General features: G+C 36.7%; 3 protein-coding genes across 3 annotated transcripts; all 3 read right to left on the reverse strand.

Annotated features, from left to right (window-relative positions):
* Positions 1 to 439: 439 nt before the first annotated feature.
* MONOS_5614 (uncharacterized protein) lies at positions 440 to 6,433 on the reverse strand (the record flags this gene model as incomplete). Its single annotated transcript, XM_067875781.1, has 2 exons — positions 440 to 1,041; positions 1,177 to 6,433. 2 exons carry the CDS (start codon positions 6,431 to 6,433, stop codon positions 440 to 442), a joined length of 5,859 nt encoding a protein of 1,952 aa, XP_067736612.1.
* Positions 6,434 to 12,229: 5,796 nt separating this feature from the next.
* On the reverse strand, positions 12,230 to 12,649 carry MONOS_5613 (uncharacterized protein; the record flags this gene model as incomplete). Its single annotated transcript, XM_067875780.1, has 1 exon — positions 12,230 to 12,649. One exon carries the CDS (start codon positions 12,647 to 12,649, stop codon positions 12,230 to 12,232), a length of 420 nt encoding a protein of 139 aa, XP_067736613.1.
* Positions 12,650 to 16,591: 3,942 nt separating this feature from the next.
* On the reverse strand, positions 16,592 to 17,621 carry MONOS_6916 (uncharacterized protein; the record flags this gene model as incomplete). The annotated part of the gene is made up of 3 exons (XM_067877193.1): positions 16,592 to 17,011; positions 17,237 to 17,442; positions 17,505 to 17,621. 3 exons carry the CDS (start codon positions 17,619 to 17,621, stop codon positions 16,714 to 16,716), a joined length of 621 nt encoding a protein of 206 aa, XP_067736614.1. The 3' UTR covers positions 16,592 to 16,713.
* Positions 17,622 to 18,226: the final 605 nt, after the last annotated feature.

Here is an 18,226-nt window from a genome sequence, read left to right on the forward strand (position 1 = left end):
ACACAAAATAGGAAATGAAATAATGAATGTTGATGTTTGCAAAGAAAAGAAAAGAAAAGAAAAGAAAAGAAAAGAATCAACTGAAAAGCCAAATTAGAGATTAATGAAAAAATTCATTTGACAAGATTCACTCAAAATAATTGTGAGGTGGTGATTCAGCGAACACAAAAACTTGAATATATAAAAACACAACTAACACTGCTCATCCAAAATCTGCATTCGGAATGGATGAAAGAAAAAACAAAGTGAAACACAACCAATGAAAACAATGAAACAAAAAAAAAAAAGGTTGATATCAAAAACAAGAAGAAATGTGCTGATGAACAAAAACAAAAAGGGAAGAGAGATACTCTCTCAGACTGATAAAAGATAATATTGAGGCGGCTCTGGAAACAAATGCATTTTTCCAATAAAAACACAATTGTCACCAACTCTTCATTCACTTCTCAGTCTGCAAAGTTCCTGTGATATCTGAAGAATTCACACTCGTCATGTGTTCCCCATCTTCTGTTGTCTCCTCCAGATCAATCGCATCTGACATCGTCAGAATTGCTGCTCCTGCAGGAAACCGCTGGATGAACTCTCGCTTCAGCCCTGCCAAGCTCAGTCTGACTTCTGGCTGGGAAGACAGGCAAGCTCGGATGATTTCAAAGAAATTCGACTCCTTCACAGCAGACATGTTCGGTCGTTCGTGATTCACTATCTTCTGCCCTGCCACCTCACCCTCATACTCATCAAATGGGATCTCCAGTGTCAGACACTCCCACAGCATCATCCCAATCGAGAATGCCACTGACTCCTTTGTCGCTCCCATCTTCTTGTTCATCTGCAGCTCTGGTGCCTTCCACCTCAGGCACTCTTTTCTTTCTTCATCTTCATCATCCTCAAACGCTGATGATGGAGGTGGCGACTTGGTGAATCTCTCGCTCATCACTGAAACATCAGAGGAAGATGTGACCATGGTGGAGGCTGAAGAGACAGATGAAGTGTCAGAGTCTGACAAGCAGTCGGAGTGGAGAGCAATGCAGATGACCATGTGCTCTGAGAACAGCACAATGTGGGGACTGAGATTGGCCAAAGAGGAAAGCTCATTTTCCATTTCGTCAAAGGAGTGGAGCGCAAGATTGGCCACCCAGAACAGGATCTGAGCAGCTGTTTGCTCCCTCTCCTTCAAACTCCCAATTGCCATCTCCTTTGTCTTATTCCTCCCATGAAGCAGCATGAACAGAGAATCCCTCAGATCCACGATCAGCTTCTCATGAGGGGATGAGCAGGCCATTGCATCCACCAGATTCGACATCGATGATGTGGTGGGGCACAGATCCTCTCCGCGAACAAATGTGGATTCTGTATCTGAAGTATCTGTGGATGAAATGGATGAAATGGATGGTGATGGTGTTCTTTTCCTTGCCTCTTCTTCTTCAACCTTTTCCAATGCCCATTCTGGGATCTTGTCTGAATCTTTCCCCAAGATGTATTCTGTTGATCCACTCTCAGAAAGAAGGTGCTCTGACGACTCGGAATGTCCCAAACTTTTCTCATACACCCTCTTCTTCATCCTCTCTTCATTCTTTTTTTCTGCCTCCCTTTCTGCTCTCCTCCACTGCTCCTCGGGTGACATCTCCATCGTAACCATCTCAATCAGCTTCGGATCCTTCTTCACCGTATCATTCACTATTTCTTCTAATTCTTCTGTTCGCCTCTCAGATTTCCTCCATCGAACTGCAATAATTATTGATACAATCAGCACAATTAAAAGAACAATAGCCATAATTATCACAATCAATAACCAATAAGATTTTCCTTCTTTTCCTCCTTCAACCACTTTATCATTTCCGGTTTTTGATTCGGTTTTGTTCTTCAGTATCTGTGGAGAAGTGAAAGCCAATTGCTTCCCAAACAGAATCATCACTGACACTTCTGTTTCGTCTGCAATCGTTGATATATTTTCTGATGGAATTCTTCCAATCACTTCTGTTTCTGATTCAAAACTGTCTTCCTCAAACCGATATGTCTCAACCAACTCCACATCCCCTGTTTTGAATATCAATCTGAATGACAAGTCACAAGGAAGAAGAAGTGATCCCTTGAATTTCACAACAACATTGCTGCCATTCTCATTCATTGAAACATCTTTTAGTATGGGAATGAAAAATGGAGATGACCTTTCTCCTGCTATCCCTCTCAAATCACATCCATCATTCAAAATCCAAAGAGAAGAATTTGGCATCAATCCATCTCCGCCTTTCAAGCTGGAAATGGTCAGTGAAGCAGAATCTGAACAAATGATGTTTCGACGAAGAGAGGGATATTTTTCAATAAATGGATTGTTATTCATAAACTCTCCTTTCTCAATCGTCACATCTCCAGCAGATACTGATAATCCACCCTGTGAAGCATTCATTATTGTCACATATTTCATCATCAATGAAGAATTGGCAGAATGGACAAGAGATCCATTCCATTTGCATATTTCTTCAAAATCGCTGTTTCTCTCATTTTCATTTTCATTTGAAAGAATTCCTTCAAATTGATACATTTGCATCGAAACATCTTTTGCATTGTTCATCTCCACAATGCTTCCTTTGCTTGACAGAGAATTGCAATCTGAGCAAGAGCAATTGAAAAGATTAATTTGAGCAGATGATGAAGAAGCAGTGAAAACAGAAGCTCCTCTTGAATTCCTCAAACAGTTGTTGAACGAGGAGATTCCAATAGAAACTGTTCCTGATGACAAATCGTTTATCGCAATGACACAACCTTCAGATAGCTCCACTTCTTCGGTCACCATCCAATTAAATACAACACTTCCACAATCACCAATCTCAAATATATTTGTTGTTGATTCAATCTGTTCCAGTTTAAAATTTGTAAAATTTATCTCATCACCATTTAACAAAAATGAAGGCTTCTTGAATGAAAGCATTGATATTGAGCAGTTGTCAACATGAAGAATTCCATTTTCGATGCTCAGCAACGATGAGTTGAGAACAACAGATTCAATGTTTTCTGATTGGCCAACCGAAGAGAAATCAACAAATGAAAGAGAAAGCTGGCCATTTGCTTCATGAATGATTGAACTGCCTGAATATGAAAATAACTGACCAAAGTTGAATTTCACACTTTCGACCCGAACTTTCTCTGATGTTGTGATCAGATTTCCCTCATTGGTTATCGTTGAGTTCAAATGCACCAAAGCAGCTGAGGGAGATTGCAATGAGCGGATGGTCACATTAAGAACGTCACACTTCCCAACAATTTCTGTTTGCTCCAAGATCAGCAGCTGTGAGTACAGAGATGGAATGATGTGCTGCACTCCAAAGCTCAATGAGTGGCAAGGAGTATTGAACTCTCCACATTGCTTGTTATCTTCCTCATTCTCTGCAACTGATGACACAAATATCGTCTCGCTCTGGTATTTCATAACCCTCAACAGAAGATCCTCTTCCCCCACAAACGAGTCTGTTGTGCATCCCCATACTGCCTTGTCCTTCACAAACGGAGCTCTAAAATCCAGCAAGAATTGCTCATCAACAATTTGATTTTCGATTGAGTGGCATCGAATATACACATCTCTCCCCCTCAACGCAGTGTTGTCTCTGAATGTGATACTTGACAAAACAAAATTCAGAGGCTGCTCAGCTGTCGAGGTGCATTCCAGAAACAGCCACCCACCTCTTCCTGCAGTCGAGCAGAAACACTCTGAAATTGTGCAAAATGAGCAATCAAAACTTCCTCCCTCATTCAACTCACAAAACATCCCTCCTCCCTTTCCACACTTCAACCCTCCACATCTCTTCATCGTTGTGTTCCGAATCACTATTTTCAATGGCTCATCATTCTCATTTCTAATGATGGGAATGTTCTCTGTTGTGTTTTGGGTGACTTCTTCAAACAAACTCCACTCAATAACGATGTTTTGTTCTCCTTCATTGCTCCCTCTCTTCTCTCCAGCTGATCCCTTTGATATCCTCAACCCACTTGCTCCTTCAAGCTCAATATTCTTCATCGTCAGGTTTTTCGCATTCAGCACCGTTGTTGACAACACAGAAATAACATCCTGCGAAAAGCTCAACAATTGCATCGTCACCAATTCCAGCACAACAGTTCCTCCATCTGCCTTGATCAGCCCATAATCTGTCAATTCTTCTCTCTCATCTCCCTTTTTGCTGAATGAGCAGTCTTTCAGCGTCAACAGTCCTTCGCTTGATCCTATATGCATCAAAACATTCACTCCACTTGCAAATGAAGATGGAATCACAAACTGTATCAATTCGAAATTGGTGATGCCACAAATCTTCATTGCTGCTCCTTCTGCTCCCTCAAGCGATGAGACACATTCCAATGAGCACATGCTGCTCACATCCGATTTCACTGATATTCCACTCACATCAACACTCTTCTGAAGATAACCTTTTCCAATGATGTTGACATTCCTTTCATTTCCTTCTCGCAGTCTTGTCAACGAATGATCCATCGACAGACACGGATAATCTGAGAATCCACACACACACACATCACAACCTTCGCTCCCAATAAATATCTCTGACCCAATCGCTCTCCAGAAATTGACCAGCGGAATGGCATTCGTTGTGTCACTCCCATCAAAGCCTTTCATGGAATCAAACGAAATATCATCCAGATTCTCTGGCACAAATGGAAGAGAGGTGTTTGTGATGCTCTTTGTCAAGTTTGGCGATTCAACAAACAGGTTATTTCCATATCTTGCAGCATTAGGTTTGTCTGCCTCAAAAACAGGGGATGAGATCACAAATGAAGAATATTCATTAATCAGCTTCAGTGCCATCCCTCCCCCAAACCCAATCTTCCGTTCTCCTGCTGGTGCTGTGCATCCTGTGAATGTGCATGAAATAATATTCATTTGAATGCCCCCTTTCAACTGGGCATCAATGGCCCCTCCTCTACTTTCATCATCCAGCACAGAACATCCATCAAATGAACATTCTTCAATATTTATTTGTGTGTTTGTATTTTCATCATCGCTGTTGTCAATGCTCACACACCCTCCATTTCCAGCTGCTCTTTCGATTTTTGTGAAATTGCTGTTCGTCATGTTCAACCACAGAGTGCTTATCAACTCTGCATTTGTGCTGCTTCCTCTCAATGAGATCAGCGGATTTCTCCTCAAATCAATTGATGAAGCTGAGAATTTGTCGATTATCAGGATCCCTGACTCAACTGACAAGAACAGAATTGTCAATTCTGATGATGGATCTTGAAGAGAAAGAGAACATTGAGACAGAGTTATTGACGATGAAGATGACGAAATGAAAGTGGAGTGAAGAGGAAGAGAAGATGGAAGAGAGAAGATGAGTCTTGATAATTCTGTTTCAACATTTGCTGAAATCATAGATGAATTGGATGTTTCACTTGAATCAGAGACTGTCCAACCACTCTGTTCATAATTTCCTCGGATTTCATGTTTCTGTCCAACAAAATCCAATTCATCACTCATCAAAATCATTCCATTCACAACAACTTTCTTTGTTTCTGTTTGTCTTGTGAGGGAGTGCTTCATTGTCAAGCAAGGGAATTGGACAATTCCACAGTGTGAGTGATTAGATGCCTCAGAATTGCTCACATATATTTCTTCTGGTGTGGGGAGGAGATAGATGCACAGAGGAATGGCCACACTGTTGTTTCCATTGTCACATCCTCTCACCTTCTCAACAGAATCCAAAGAGGCTTCCACACATGTGATGTTTTCTGATTTTGCTGTTTCTTCCAGATTGGGTGAAATAACAAAAATATCTCTTCCCCATTTGGCTGTGTTTGTGCCAAACGAAGAGGATATCAGGAAATTGGGATTTTCATTCAACAATCGAAGAAGAATTCCTCCCCCAAATCCATATGTTGCAGAGCAATAGCACCCATCAAAAGATCCGCCTTTCACTTTCACCTCATTTCCATTCCCAACACACAGCATCATCGATCCCCCATCAGCCGATGTTCTGCTTCCACATCCTTCAAAAGTGCTCGAATTCACATCAATGTTGGCCTTGTCATTCGAAAACGACATCACTGCTGCTCCGCTTGTTGCTCTCTCAATCCCATCAAAGGCACACTCTGAAAGCGTCAATGAAATCTCATTTGTTGAAGAAAGCGAAAACAATGAAGTTGTGGAGATCGTCTTTGCCCAGTTCACATGTTCCATCTGAAACACCCCGTTCTGGACATTGATCAGTTCTGTCGAAAATGCTGTTTCTGTTGATTGTCCGCTCCCAAAAGATATGTTCAGTCTGCTCACATACATCTCTCCTGCTCCACTTATCTCAAACAGCCTTGACCCACGGTTATTCGGATGAGCCGAGTCATGCACAAGAATAAGGTCACTGGCAGTCAATGCGCCTGTTGAGACTGAAAATAGAGGCAGCCCAGATGCTTCAAATTCTGTTTGGATTGCTGTGCTCATATTGCTTTGGCCATAAATAGTAAAAGCGTTGACCCCACAATCAAAACTATTTGTTTCGATTATCGTTCCTGAAAATATTTCGATATTGGGAACCAAATCTGGAATGAGTTGTGTGAGGCAACGGCTGATGGTGCTGCATGGATTAGATTTATCCAGCCCACATGCATACGTGTCGTTGCCTTTTGGTTGTGAATCAGTTGATGAGACAAATCTCACATTTCCAAAATCATTGCGAAGCCATTCACTGTGATCAGCGTTTGTATTATAATTAGTACAAACTCGGTTTGTTGCTTTTCTGGTTGAATAGCAGGTGGAATCAATGTTATTTGACGATGATATTTGCAGAGCAATATCATTTCCCACTTTTCCACACGTGTTGTTGTGGAAAAAGCAGAAAAATAATAATGTTCCGTAATTATATGCATTTATTTCAATTGCAATAGCACCCCCCCAACACATTGCATAACAATGACAAAATAAACAATTTGAAAAAATAATTTGATCTGTACACTTCCAATTCAGAATGGCGCCTCCTGTGCCATCTCGTGAAGAATTGCATCGGCAGTTATCATAAAAGGAATTAACAACGCACACTTTCTGTCTTTCTGTTTTTGTTAGTAAAAAATATATAGCTCCTCCATCATCACCAGAAGAGCAATTATAAAATAAACAATCGTCGACCACTGGTTGGGTGTTAACATTATCGAACATTATTCCTCCACCTCCAAAGTCTGATGTTGCTGCAGCTGAACATTGATTAAATGTCGAATGAAGTACAATGCATTCAGCTATTTTTTGAGCATATATTCCCCCACCATTTGTCGAGGAAGCATTGCATCTTGTGAATGAAGAATTCTCAACTGTGAGTATTGCACTTGCATTGTCGTGCACATAAAGAGCGCCTCCTTGTGGGGATGTGCAATCAGTCCATTCACACAATGAAAATGATTGGCTTTCTGTTGAATTAATTTGTCCTTTTTTCTCAAGAGCATTCATTTCTCTTTTCCCGAAGTTTATTGTTGTGTTTTTGCAGATGAATTCTTGTGAAGAATATGACCCACTCGATATCCCTCCTTCAAAGACATTCACACACGAATAAATGAGGCAGTTCTCCATCAAACTTCGAAAGCATGAATGTTCCACAAAATGATCGCTATTCTTATCAGATTTCACAGACATGTTCCTGAAGGCACAGTTAGAAATCTCTTCACTTTTGCTCTTTCCTGATAGCAGGAAATAGTCTGAAGCTGAAACAGCCAGGTCTGCAATGACAGAATTCCTCAAAATAACAGAATTGGAATCATCAGAAGAAAATATGAGACTGGATGGGTTAAGACTCTCTTGGGGGATCAAAGTCATGTTTGTGAGGCAGATTGACCCGATATTCAAATGAAATGGAGATTTCGATTTTTGGTGGGAAACACATGAATCCAACACCACATTCGATTTATCTGTTATCAGAATAAATGGGGAGGAAGAATATTCGACTGCCACATTTTTCAGTCCAACTGAAGAATTGGAAAATCGAAAAAAAGAATAAATAGCTGTGCATGTTCCTGCCTTCCATCTGTTCATTCCTGATGCTTTTCCATGTTCTGACAAATAATTATTATTGTCATTTGTGGGAAATTGTGCATCATTAGAGTTGACTTGACCGAAATAAATACAGTAATTTAAAGAAATTCCATTTGAAATAATACCTTGGTTTTCAAATGTGGATGTTCCACAGATGACTTGAGATTTAAATGTCTCTGCTAGAGTCAGACATGCTAAAAGGAACAAATGCACCCTCATACGGAAATAAATTCAGTTTTGATTTAAAAAATTAATTATTATGAGAATGATCATTTTTTATTTTTTTACGCATGATTGAATAAAGAAAAGGTGAAATTGAAATACTTATAATTGTTTTTGAAATACATTGGAAAAAGTACTTAGTCAATTTTATCCTATTTAACAGCTGTCCAGAATAAAACTGTTTCTTTCAAAAAATATATTTTGTCATGAATCATAACATCTATTTGCATTTAAAAATTTTTTAAAACAAAATGCAATATTGTGCTTGCCTTATCAATGCAAAAAATTTGTTTCAACAGTAGCAAATGGCAGATAATATTAAATTGATTTATTGAAACATAACAATTTGAAAACATAAAAACAAACCAATATTTCCTTCTTTATTGTTTGAAATTTGTGGAACATTTATGTTTTGATTCCAATTCGCATCGAAAATAAATGACAAACCATAGTTATGTTTTCAGATTGAATTGCTTTTTCAAAGCTTTTGATGAACATGTGATCGAGGATTTCGAAGAATCCAACGATCATGTCTTCTGTTGAGAAATGTTTTTTTCATTTGACTGTGAAATTGGATTCAAGCATTTGGATGCAAAAGAGTTGGCAATTTCCATGAGCATTTGATAAGATGGTTTTGCGAACAAATTTGAAAGAAATGGTATTTTTTTATCATTGGCTGACTGGAAAAAAGATAAAAGGTGGAAGAGACTTAAAGAATGAAAAGTTATATGTTTGCTCATTTCTGGTTTGTGGAATGATATTTTTTTATATCATTTGTTCGTTTTGCAGACATTTGATTTGAGAGATGGATAAACATCTGTTGAAAATTGTTTTTCTGAAATAAGAACTGTTGAGAATTTTTGGTTCAAATGAAGTTTGTAATTTTTGAATATATTATTTTTATTTGACTCCAGCGCAGAAATCAAGGAAATAAATTGAATGAATGATATTTCCTAATCCGGTTGATTACAGAGCTCGAACAACTGGTGCGGACGGAAAGAAAGCAGGGCGAAGAGATTGAATGGGTGTTAGATGAAGTCAATTCTTGATTCAATCAAAAGGAATTGAAAAGAAAACATTGATTTGTTGTTTTTCAGAGGGATCAGAAACCTTCTGAAATGGAGATGAAAAGACTTTTGAAAATGGATGATTGGAGAATATGTTGCTTAAACTGTTGTTAATGGAGGAATGATGAATTTATTATTGAATAAAACGAACATTTCCAAAGGAACAATTATTGAAAATGGCTAACAAATCAAAAAGCATGTTTTTATCTCTAAAAATAAATTTTATTGAATTTTTATTGTATAATTTTAAATGCAATTCAAAAAGCGAGGGATTTAATGACTTTGAAGAAGAAGAAAAGAGGCGAAGGAGAAGGCAAAGAAGAAGAAAGACAAAAATTCAAGATATGATGAAGATGCATTCCATTGGGCTTTGGAAATGAGTTATCTTTGGTAGAAAGACAATTTTTCGAGAAAGAAGTGAAGAAAACGAGGAAGATTTTGAATGAAAAGAATGATCTCCAAATATTTCATGATTTTTAAAGGTGAAAAGGAAAAATCAAGTTGAATGCGTGAAAGATTGAGAAGACAGTGCTTTAAAGAACACACAAAAATGGAAGAAGAAAAAGAGCAACGTTTGATTTTGCTGAATTTCAATCTGTTTATTTGTTGCTGTTTCTGATCGGAATTCCTCCGAGCTTTTCATCTCATTTTGTTAGCTTCAATCGTTTATTTATTAATTCAGCTTCTTCTTCTTCTTCCTCTTCCTCTTCCTCTTCCTCTTCTTTAACATCTTCACTGATTCAAAGAAATGTTGTTTCATTCATTCTTTTCAACTCTCCGTGAATTCTTCTTCAAGTTTTGTCTTTTATTTCTATTCACAAACACAAAGGCAATTTTCTCATCTGTCAAGAAGAAGCAGCTTAAGCACCGAGGCAATGGAATGGATGTGATATTGACATCCAATCAAAAAAAAAGGAGGATGATTCTTTCATTTAATCATTTGACTGTTGAATGAAGCGCAGATGAAATAAAGAAGATATATTGGAATAATTTCACTTTTGGAATGGACGATTGAAGTGAAGGAATGCGACAGATTTCATAACGTGTCATCTCATTTGTGAGTGACAGAAGAGTCAAAAGGAAATGAGAGAAAGACAAAGAATTTGAAATGGAGAAGGAAACTGTCACAAAAGAAATATTTGAAATGACAAATGGAGATAGGATTATTGAGAGCAGATATTTATTTTTTTTTGTTATTTATGATAATTTGGTGATGATACAATTGGTGAACAATCAGTTTTTCTGAAAGGGAAGTTTTTGATTTGAAAATGTTGGCTTCTGGAAATGTGTGAATGAAAATCATTCGAATGAACAAAATACTCTGTTTTCTCAGTTATTCATGCACATTCTCCAAAAGATTCTTTCTTCTTTTTTTTCATTTGAATTCCCAGTTTCCATGTTTCAGTATTCTTTTTTGAACATTCTTTTTTCAAATTCAAATCATTAAAAATTGAAAAATTAAAAAAAAAAAGAAAACATTTTCTTCAGATATATTTTTCTATTTGCATTGTTGGAATTACAGATCTGAAATGAAGCAAAACCTCAGTCAACCCCATTAAAAAATCTTCCTCTTCAAAAAAAACAAGGATAAGAAAAACGCTCAAAGTTCATATATTTATCAAATAATCTCCGTAATAGGTGAGTATTTTTATTGGCACCAGTTTTTTTATTGGCACTAAAAATTATTTTCATAATCTTCATTTCATTAAAGCTCATAAATCTGTTTCATAACTTAAGAACAATAAACAAATAAAAATTAAGCTGTACGTCAAATATTTTTTCAAAAAACTTTCTCAGAAAAATGATCTAATAATTTTTAACTTTTATATTTCGATCAATGTTTTGCTCGTATTTTCTTGACTGATTGCAGTTGCGAGTTTTTATCACGGAATTCACAAAAACAACTGTATTTTCCGTATTTGTTACTTATTTGTTATATTTTGAACCATTTATTTAAGTGTATTTTTGCATTTCACCATTTTTGTTAAAACATGCAAAATCAAATGAATGTGTATGTCTTGTTAAAAAATGTCATAAGAAATTGATAAAATAATCTTTATTGTATATTGTTCATGTTTTGAAAACGAATTTATATGGGTGATTTTTTTTGACACCAAAAAAAAAGATCAAAAGTCTTAAAAAAAATCAATTGTGGCATTTTTTGATCAAAGAGTTAAATCAATTTTTATACAAGCATTTAGCTTTTATTTCTGTCGTATATATTTGTTTTATTTCCTTGGGACAATATTTTTTGCTTTATGAATTTTGTTCCATTCTTCTCTAACAAATATTTTTCTCAATTTTTGAATTTTTCTAAAATTAATAACATAATTTCGGTTGATTTATAATGAAAAGATTGAAGAAAAAGTTTGGAACAAATCTCAATTTTTTTCTAAGTTGCAAAAATTTTTCCACCCTTATGCAAAAAACATACCTCTTTTATGTTTTTTAATGAAAGAGAATTTTTTGATTAAGTTTTTTAAAAATTAACAATAAATAAACGAATAAAACTTCAGGAAAAAAGTAGAAGATTCAGGACTAACTTTACAATACTGATAATAGGAAAATAAAAACAAAATACATTGGAAAAGTTTGATATTAGAAAAAAATATTATTTTTTTGATTTTCAAAAAAGAGAACTGTTCGATATCTTTAATTTCTTATGATTTAACATCACAAAATCATCATTCCAGCTTTGTAGCTCAGCTTCAACAGTAAAACAAAATTGAAAACTGTGGAAAAAGAAATGTTTCTAAGAATAACAATTGATTTAAATTCGTTATCTCTTTCTATTCACCTGATTATTTGGCGTTCAAACTTTCTTCTCCATCTCCTTTGTTCTTCATCCATAAATTTCCATTATTGCTTCTTTGACATTCTCATTCTGCAACGCACTCTAACGCTCCTTAATCGCCAAAGGAATTCATTCAGCTCATCCTGCACTTCCTCTTCTTTCTGCTTTTATTTCTTCATTAATTGCCACCTCCCCTGCCCTCTCCCTCTCCCTCGCCAACTGCACCATCACAAACATCAACTCAGAACAGTTGAGCCAACAAACTGCCACCAATGGCGGGTGCATCTCATTCGCCTCATCTGCCTCTGCCAACTCGTTTTCAGTGAGCAACACAGCCTTCTCCACCTGCTCTGTGAGCGAGGATACAAGTTCTGGAGGAAGAGGCGGTGCTCTCATGATCGAGTGCAAGGATGATTCACAAGTGTCATCCACAACCTTTTCCATCACCAATATCGTGTTTTCAACCAACAAGGCCAGTATCGGAAGTAATATGTATTTTGTTTGAGAATCCCTTGTTGTTTCTGTGAACGAGTCTTCCTTCGCCTTCATGAGAAGCATCACTCAATAATAAAATACGATTGTTGGACACGATAGAACGCAAATGTTTAACGATTGAGATGTTGACTTATTTATATTTCTCAGTTGACAATATGCAAACACAGTAGATATTAGTAGAGTGTCTGGTGTCAAGGAAGTGAATCGTGGTTTGGAGAAATGATCATGTTTGAATGAGAACGACGGGATTGGACTCCTGAAAAATGCGCAGAAAAATGTAGCAAAGACGAAGATAAAGGAGAAGATAAAATAAGCAGAAGATGAAGATGAAGACGCTGTTGTAGCAACAGAATTGCCTGTCTGTTTGTTTGTGTGTGCGTTTCTTGAAAAGTGAAAAGTCTAAAAAGGAAGTTAAAAATTTTTAATTCTATTCATTCTTTTTCTCTCACTTTCTCTCTCCATCTCCTTCTCTTCCTCTCCCCTGGTTTTATTTTTTTTCTCTCTATCCCCATCTTCAGCCTCCATTCCCTTTGCTGCTTCTTTTCTATCTTAAGATTCCCTCCTTTCTTCTACTCTTTCACTTTCGTATTCTCACTGAAAATGTCGTGAGAAGGCGCAAAAGAAAAAATTGGTACGCAGATTCGGCTGGCGGTGTGTTTTTATACGGCCGAATGAAAATGTGGTGGAGTTGAAGAGGAGGTTAATGCAAGAATGAAGAGAGGATTTCTGTTTCTGGTGATGTGAGCTTGGCTGACTAGAATAGCTAAGCTTCAAAGCGGTCGGTGGAGGTATATCTGAGAAGGAAGAAGTATACGAGAAGGAAGATGTGAAGGAGAAGCAGTTACAAAAGAAGGAGATACTGATAATAAAAAAGCTCTTTTGTTGATTTTGCAGAAATGAAGAATAAGAATAAGAAGAAGAAGAAGAAGAGGGATTACAGATGGTATTGAGAAGAACAACGCTGTCAGCTGCAACGGCGAGATCATTGGCGTTGAGATGCTCGATGGAGGAGCTTGAGCCATAGCCGAACACGAGCAGTGAAGAGGAAACACTGAGAGCGGAGAGGTTGGCGTGGGAGATAAAGAATGAAGAAATGTGAAGAGAACGAAGAGTGGGGCAGGAGAGATGGAAGATATTTTAAAAGAAGATTGATAGAAGAAGTTTTCTCATGAAAACACAAAAAAGTGCGGAGTTGAGGTGGACATACTTGTCGGCTGCAGAAAAGAGGGAAGAGGATGCAGTGAGGGATCTGTCGAGAGGAGAAGAGGGAAGAGTGTGCAGATGCGAAGGAAGAGTGGAAAGAAATATTGCAGAAGGTGAGGATGCAGTTATTGAGAAAAGCGACAATAGCAATGAGAAAGTTGTTGCGAAGAAAACAAGTACAAGATTATCCGAGGTTCAATCGACTCGGATGAAAGCAAGGGAGATCGGTGTATCGAAGAAGGAGGAGGCGAAGATTCAGAAGGCGTTGCAGATGGCGCGGGAGATATGGAGTGCAAATGTGGAGAGTAAAGCGCAGGGGGCAAGCGGGGAGCAGTACTGGCAGGAATAGGAGTCAGTATATTATTCGACGAATATCTGGTGGGTGTGGAAGAAGGTGATGAAGGGGAGGAGGAGAGATCAAGGACGGGGATGGTGTTGGTGTGGGAGGAGTCGGAGCAGCTGATGGAGGTGTTTGTGGCGAGGGAAGGCTGGGTGAAATCGAGGGAAAAGAGGTGCTCGTTGATTTGGTAGCTGATGCTGGAGCACTGGAGAAAGGCGTCCTCATCCACGAAGGCGTCGTTCAATGCACGGCAGTGGTTGAAGATAGGGAAATGGATAGAGTATTTTCGAACTCGGTGCAGTCGACAAAAATCTCGCTGCCTCTGACTGTTAAGCCGGAGCAGATGCATTATGTGAGGATTTATGATAATATGCCCAACAGCTACTCCAGTTAAAATGGAATGAAGTATCTCCTAATATTGTTCAGCCGAATGCCCACTTGCGAGCAAATCGAAGCCCGTGTCCTCTTTCACAAATGCCTTGTTGACCATGATTGCCCAGAAATACTCACAAGAGAGATCGAGCGAGATGAATCGGCTGTGTCCAACTCAAATCCGTTAAGCTTATTGAGAAAGCTCAAGTTTGTGCAGAACTTGATCCTGTTTAATTGGCTTATATCCACAACAGCCTGAAGCATGCTTTTAATTGTCAACTTCTATTTGTCCTTCCTCGTATCGCATCCAGTTAACATCACATGCACAAGGGCAAACAACCTGATGGCATCAGCTGCATCCAAGAACATTTCGCCACCCAAGCCATGGCTCTGTTCCTCACTTATCATAGATAAGGCGGTACACTCTCAAAGGATGAGCCGTTTATCAGCAGTACAGCCCCTGTCGCCAGCTCAGCTGTAACATTACCTCCTCTGGCTTTTGTTTGGTTCCTCATTTCCTGCACTGCCTCGCCTCTTCAAACCCCTGCCATATTTACCTGCCTGCCATCTCAACTCCACTTCGGCACACGCTCAGAAATCAATTTTCTTCATTGAACAGCATTGCTGCCTTCATGCTGTATTTATAAAAACAAACTGCATGTCATATTTTATTGCATTTCGAAGTCGCTCAGGATCGGCCTTTCAGAGCTTAATTATACCTGCCTGATAAATTGTCTTTCCACATCTCAAAGTTTTCAGGTGCAACATGAGTTACGCTGTTGGTATGGCCAGTTGAATTGGAAGCTGCGCAAGCGGTAGAATGCACCAAAAGCTATCAAACTTCTGACTCAAACGATAAGTCAGAAAGATTTTTATTATCAATTGATGCAGAGTTATCAGTGAATTTGGAAGTTTTGCAAACAGGCAGATCAGCTATCGCAGCAAAGCATTGAACGATGTTGAGGTCCAGATAACAGAAGGAAGCTTAAAAAAAGAGGAAGCGGAAGAAGGATTGTCAGAGAGGAAGATGAGGGAAAAGAAGTGTGGATGTCTGAAAGGAAGTTGCAAAAACGCTTAGGGAGCTTTTGATTTGTCTAAAGAAAAACTTCCTGAATTGTATAGATTCTTATCTTAACATTTTTTCATTAATAATTTTTCTATAACTTTTTTAAATCAAATTTTTAAATCAATATCTTATTGAGTAACATTTGTATATATAAAAAAAAGAAACTTTCTATTGCTAATATGATAATGTATTTGTTGTTTAATCATTTTAAATGAAAACTGCCTTTTACATAGAGAGTTTATAATAAATAATTACTGCTTAAAAAAAACCAATCAGATTATAATACCTCAATAACCAACAACATCGCATTTCTTTTTAAAAAAATAGTTTTATTTGTCATGAAAATTATACCAGATATGTTTTATAATCTATTGAACGCGTGTTAAGTTCTCTTTATTAAAGTTTTGCAATTTAAATGAAAATTTTAAAAATTTTCTTTGAAAACTGAAAAAAACAAATATTAAATAATTAATATCTATAAATGAATAATAATAATAATAATATTTTTAGCAGTATTTTCGCATAATTTTTCTTCATTTTTTCTTATCAGCCCAACCCTTAATGAAATATATATTTGATCAAACGTCGGAATTTTTTATGATATCAAAAAAAATCACACATATTCAAAATAATAAAGAAATCAAAGGATCACGCTTTTTAAAGAATTGCATTTTTTTAAGCAATGACAAATAGGCAATTATCAAATATCAAGAATTAATTTCTAAATACACCTTTTATATATTTTCAACTTCATGTGAATCAATAAAATAAAAATATTCATTTGATTTTGCATGTTTTAACAAAAATGGTGAAATGCAAAAATACACTTAAATAAATGGTTCAAAATATAACAAATAAGTAACAAATACGGAAAATACAGTTGTTTTTGTGAATTCCGTGATAAAAACTCGCAACTGCAATCAGTCAAGAAAATACGAGCAAAACATTGATCGAAATATAAAAGTTAAAAATTATTAGATCATTTTTCTGAGAAAGTTTTTTGAAAAAATATTTGACGTACAGCTTAATTTTTATTTGTTTATTGTTCTTAAGTTATGAAACAGATTTATGAGCTTTAATGAAATGAAGATTATGAAAATAATTTTTAGTGCCAATAAAAAAACTGGTGCCAATAAAAATACTCACCTATTTCGGAAGAAGATAAAAATTATCGAATTCCGAAAATCGAATAACAACATGAAAACTTGTGATTGCATCTTCATATCCTTCTTCTTCCATCTTTTCAAATATCTTTCTTTTCATTTCTTCTCTGTCTTTTCCCCTCATTCTTTCCAATTTTTCTGAAATCTCCAAAAAGAAATCCAAATAACACCTTGTAAAATCGTCTTTTAATGTTTGTTGCTGAATCTCCGCCAGAAAAACATCAATGGATCCCCCTTTCAATAAGTCTTCAATCATCATAGCTCTTCTATGTACTGCGTCTCTTAATGAAAAAATGCAATGATCGCAAAAATCTCTGCAATTATCTTTTGCGGCATAAAATAACAGTACAATTCCTTCAACAAGCAGAACAGATTCTTCATTCCATAATTTGGACCGGAATAAGTAATGATAAACTGTATTGATCCATCTCCTGATAATTATCAATTCTTTCGCTTCTTTCGTTTCTTTTTCTTTTTTATCATCTTTTCTCTTCCGATCCACACACTTTGAAAGATCTTCCACCTCTCTTGTAGCCTCTCTTGCGAAATGAAGTTCTTTCGCAATCATTCCTTCCATGTTGATGTCCAAGGAAAACATTCTAAACAAAATCTTCCAAACTGACCAATATGCAAGTCTTGTCAGATTGCTATGTTTCTGATTAAATTTGATGATTTCCTTCAGTTCATTCAAATGCAAAATTTTTCCTTTTCCCTAATGAAAAACAGGGGAAAAAAAATATCATAATATCAAAAATGAAAAAATAATATTCATACTCGGTATATAACAGTACTCAATGCAAGCAATGCGGTTTCTGCTTCTTTTTGTGTTTCTTTGCTTTCATCCTTGTTTGCTGCCTCTTTCAGAAGGCAGGACACACAAACTTTTGTCATGGTTTTATTAATGGACTAAAATTCGTTATGCAACAAAAGGAAGCATTCACAGAGATCAGTCAGAAACTTCTCGTTTTCCCTTCTTTCTTCTTCTCTTCTTCAACAATAAGATTTTTAATCCTTTTTCCCAATGAAGATCTTTCAAAGAAACTTGGAACAAATCCTTTCAACGAATAGAAACACCCCATGTGCTTCGGAAAAAGCAATATATTTCTTAAAGGAGTTTTCTTTCCCTTTGTGATTTTTGTTATTTTGTTGAACAATTCAATTGTGCAAGTTGTTTCGAATTCATGCTTGCTCATCTCATCAATCATCCATTCATTTCTTCAATTTTGACTTTCTGTTCATCCTCGTTGCAACCTTCAAGTTCGTCAAACAGTTCTTCATATAACACGAAAAGGGTGAAAAACTGTTTGTTTTTCATAACATTCAGGAATGAACAAACTCAAAAACTTGTCCACAATGTTCATTTCTTGAATTCCATCATCTCCAGCGTCCATTCTATTTGTGATTCATTCAGGATGCAATGAGCACAACAGTACTTCAAACAATGAAATTATCAGCAAAAACAAACTTCTTTTGTTATCTGACTGTTTGGAAATGCT

The sequence above is a fragment of the Monocercomonoides exilis genome (assembly GCF_001643675.1).
Source record: "Monocercomonoides exilis strain PA203 chromosome Unknown scaffold1-2713096, whole genome shotgun sequence".
NCBI classification, from domain to species: Eukaryota; Preaxostyla; order Oxymonadida; family Polymastigidae; genus Monocercomonoides; species Monocercomonoides exilis.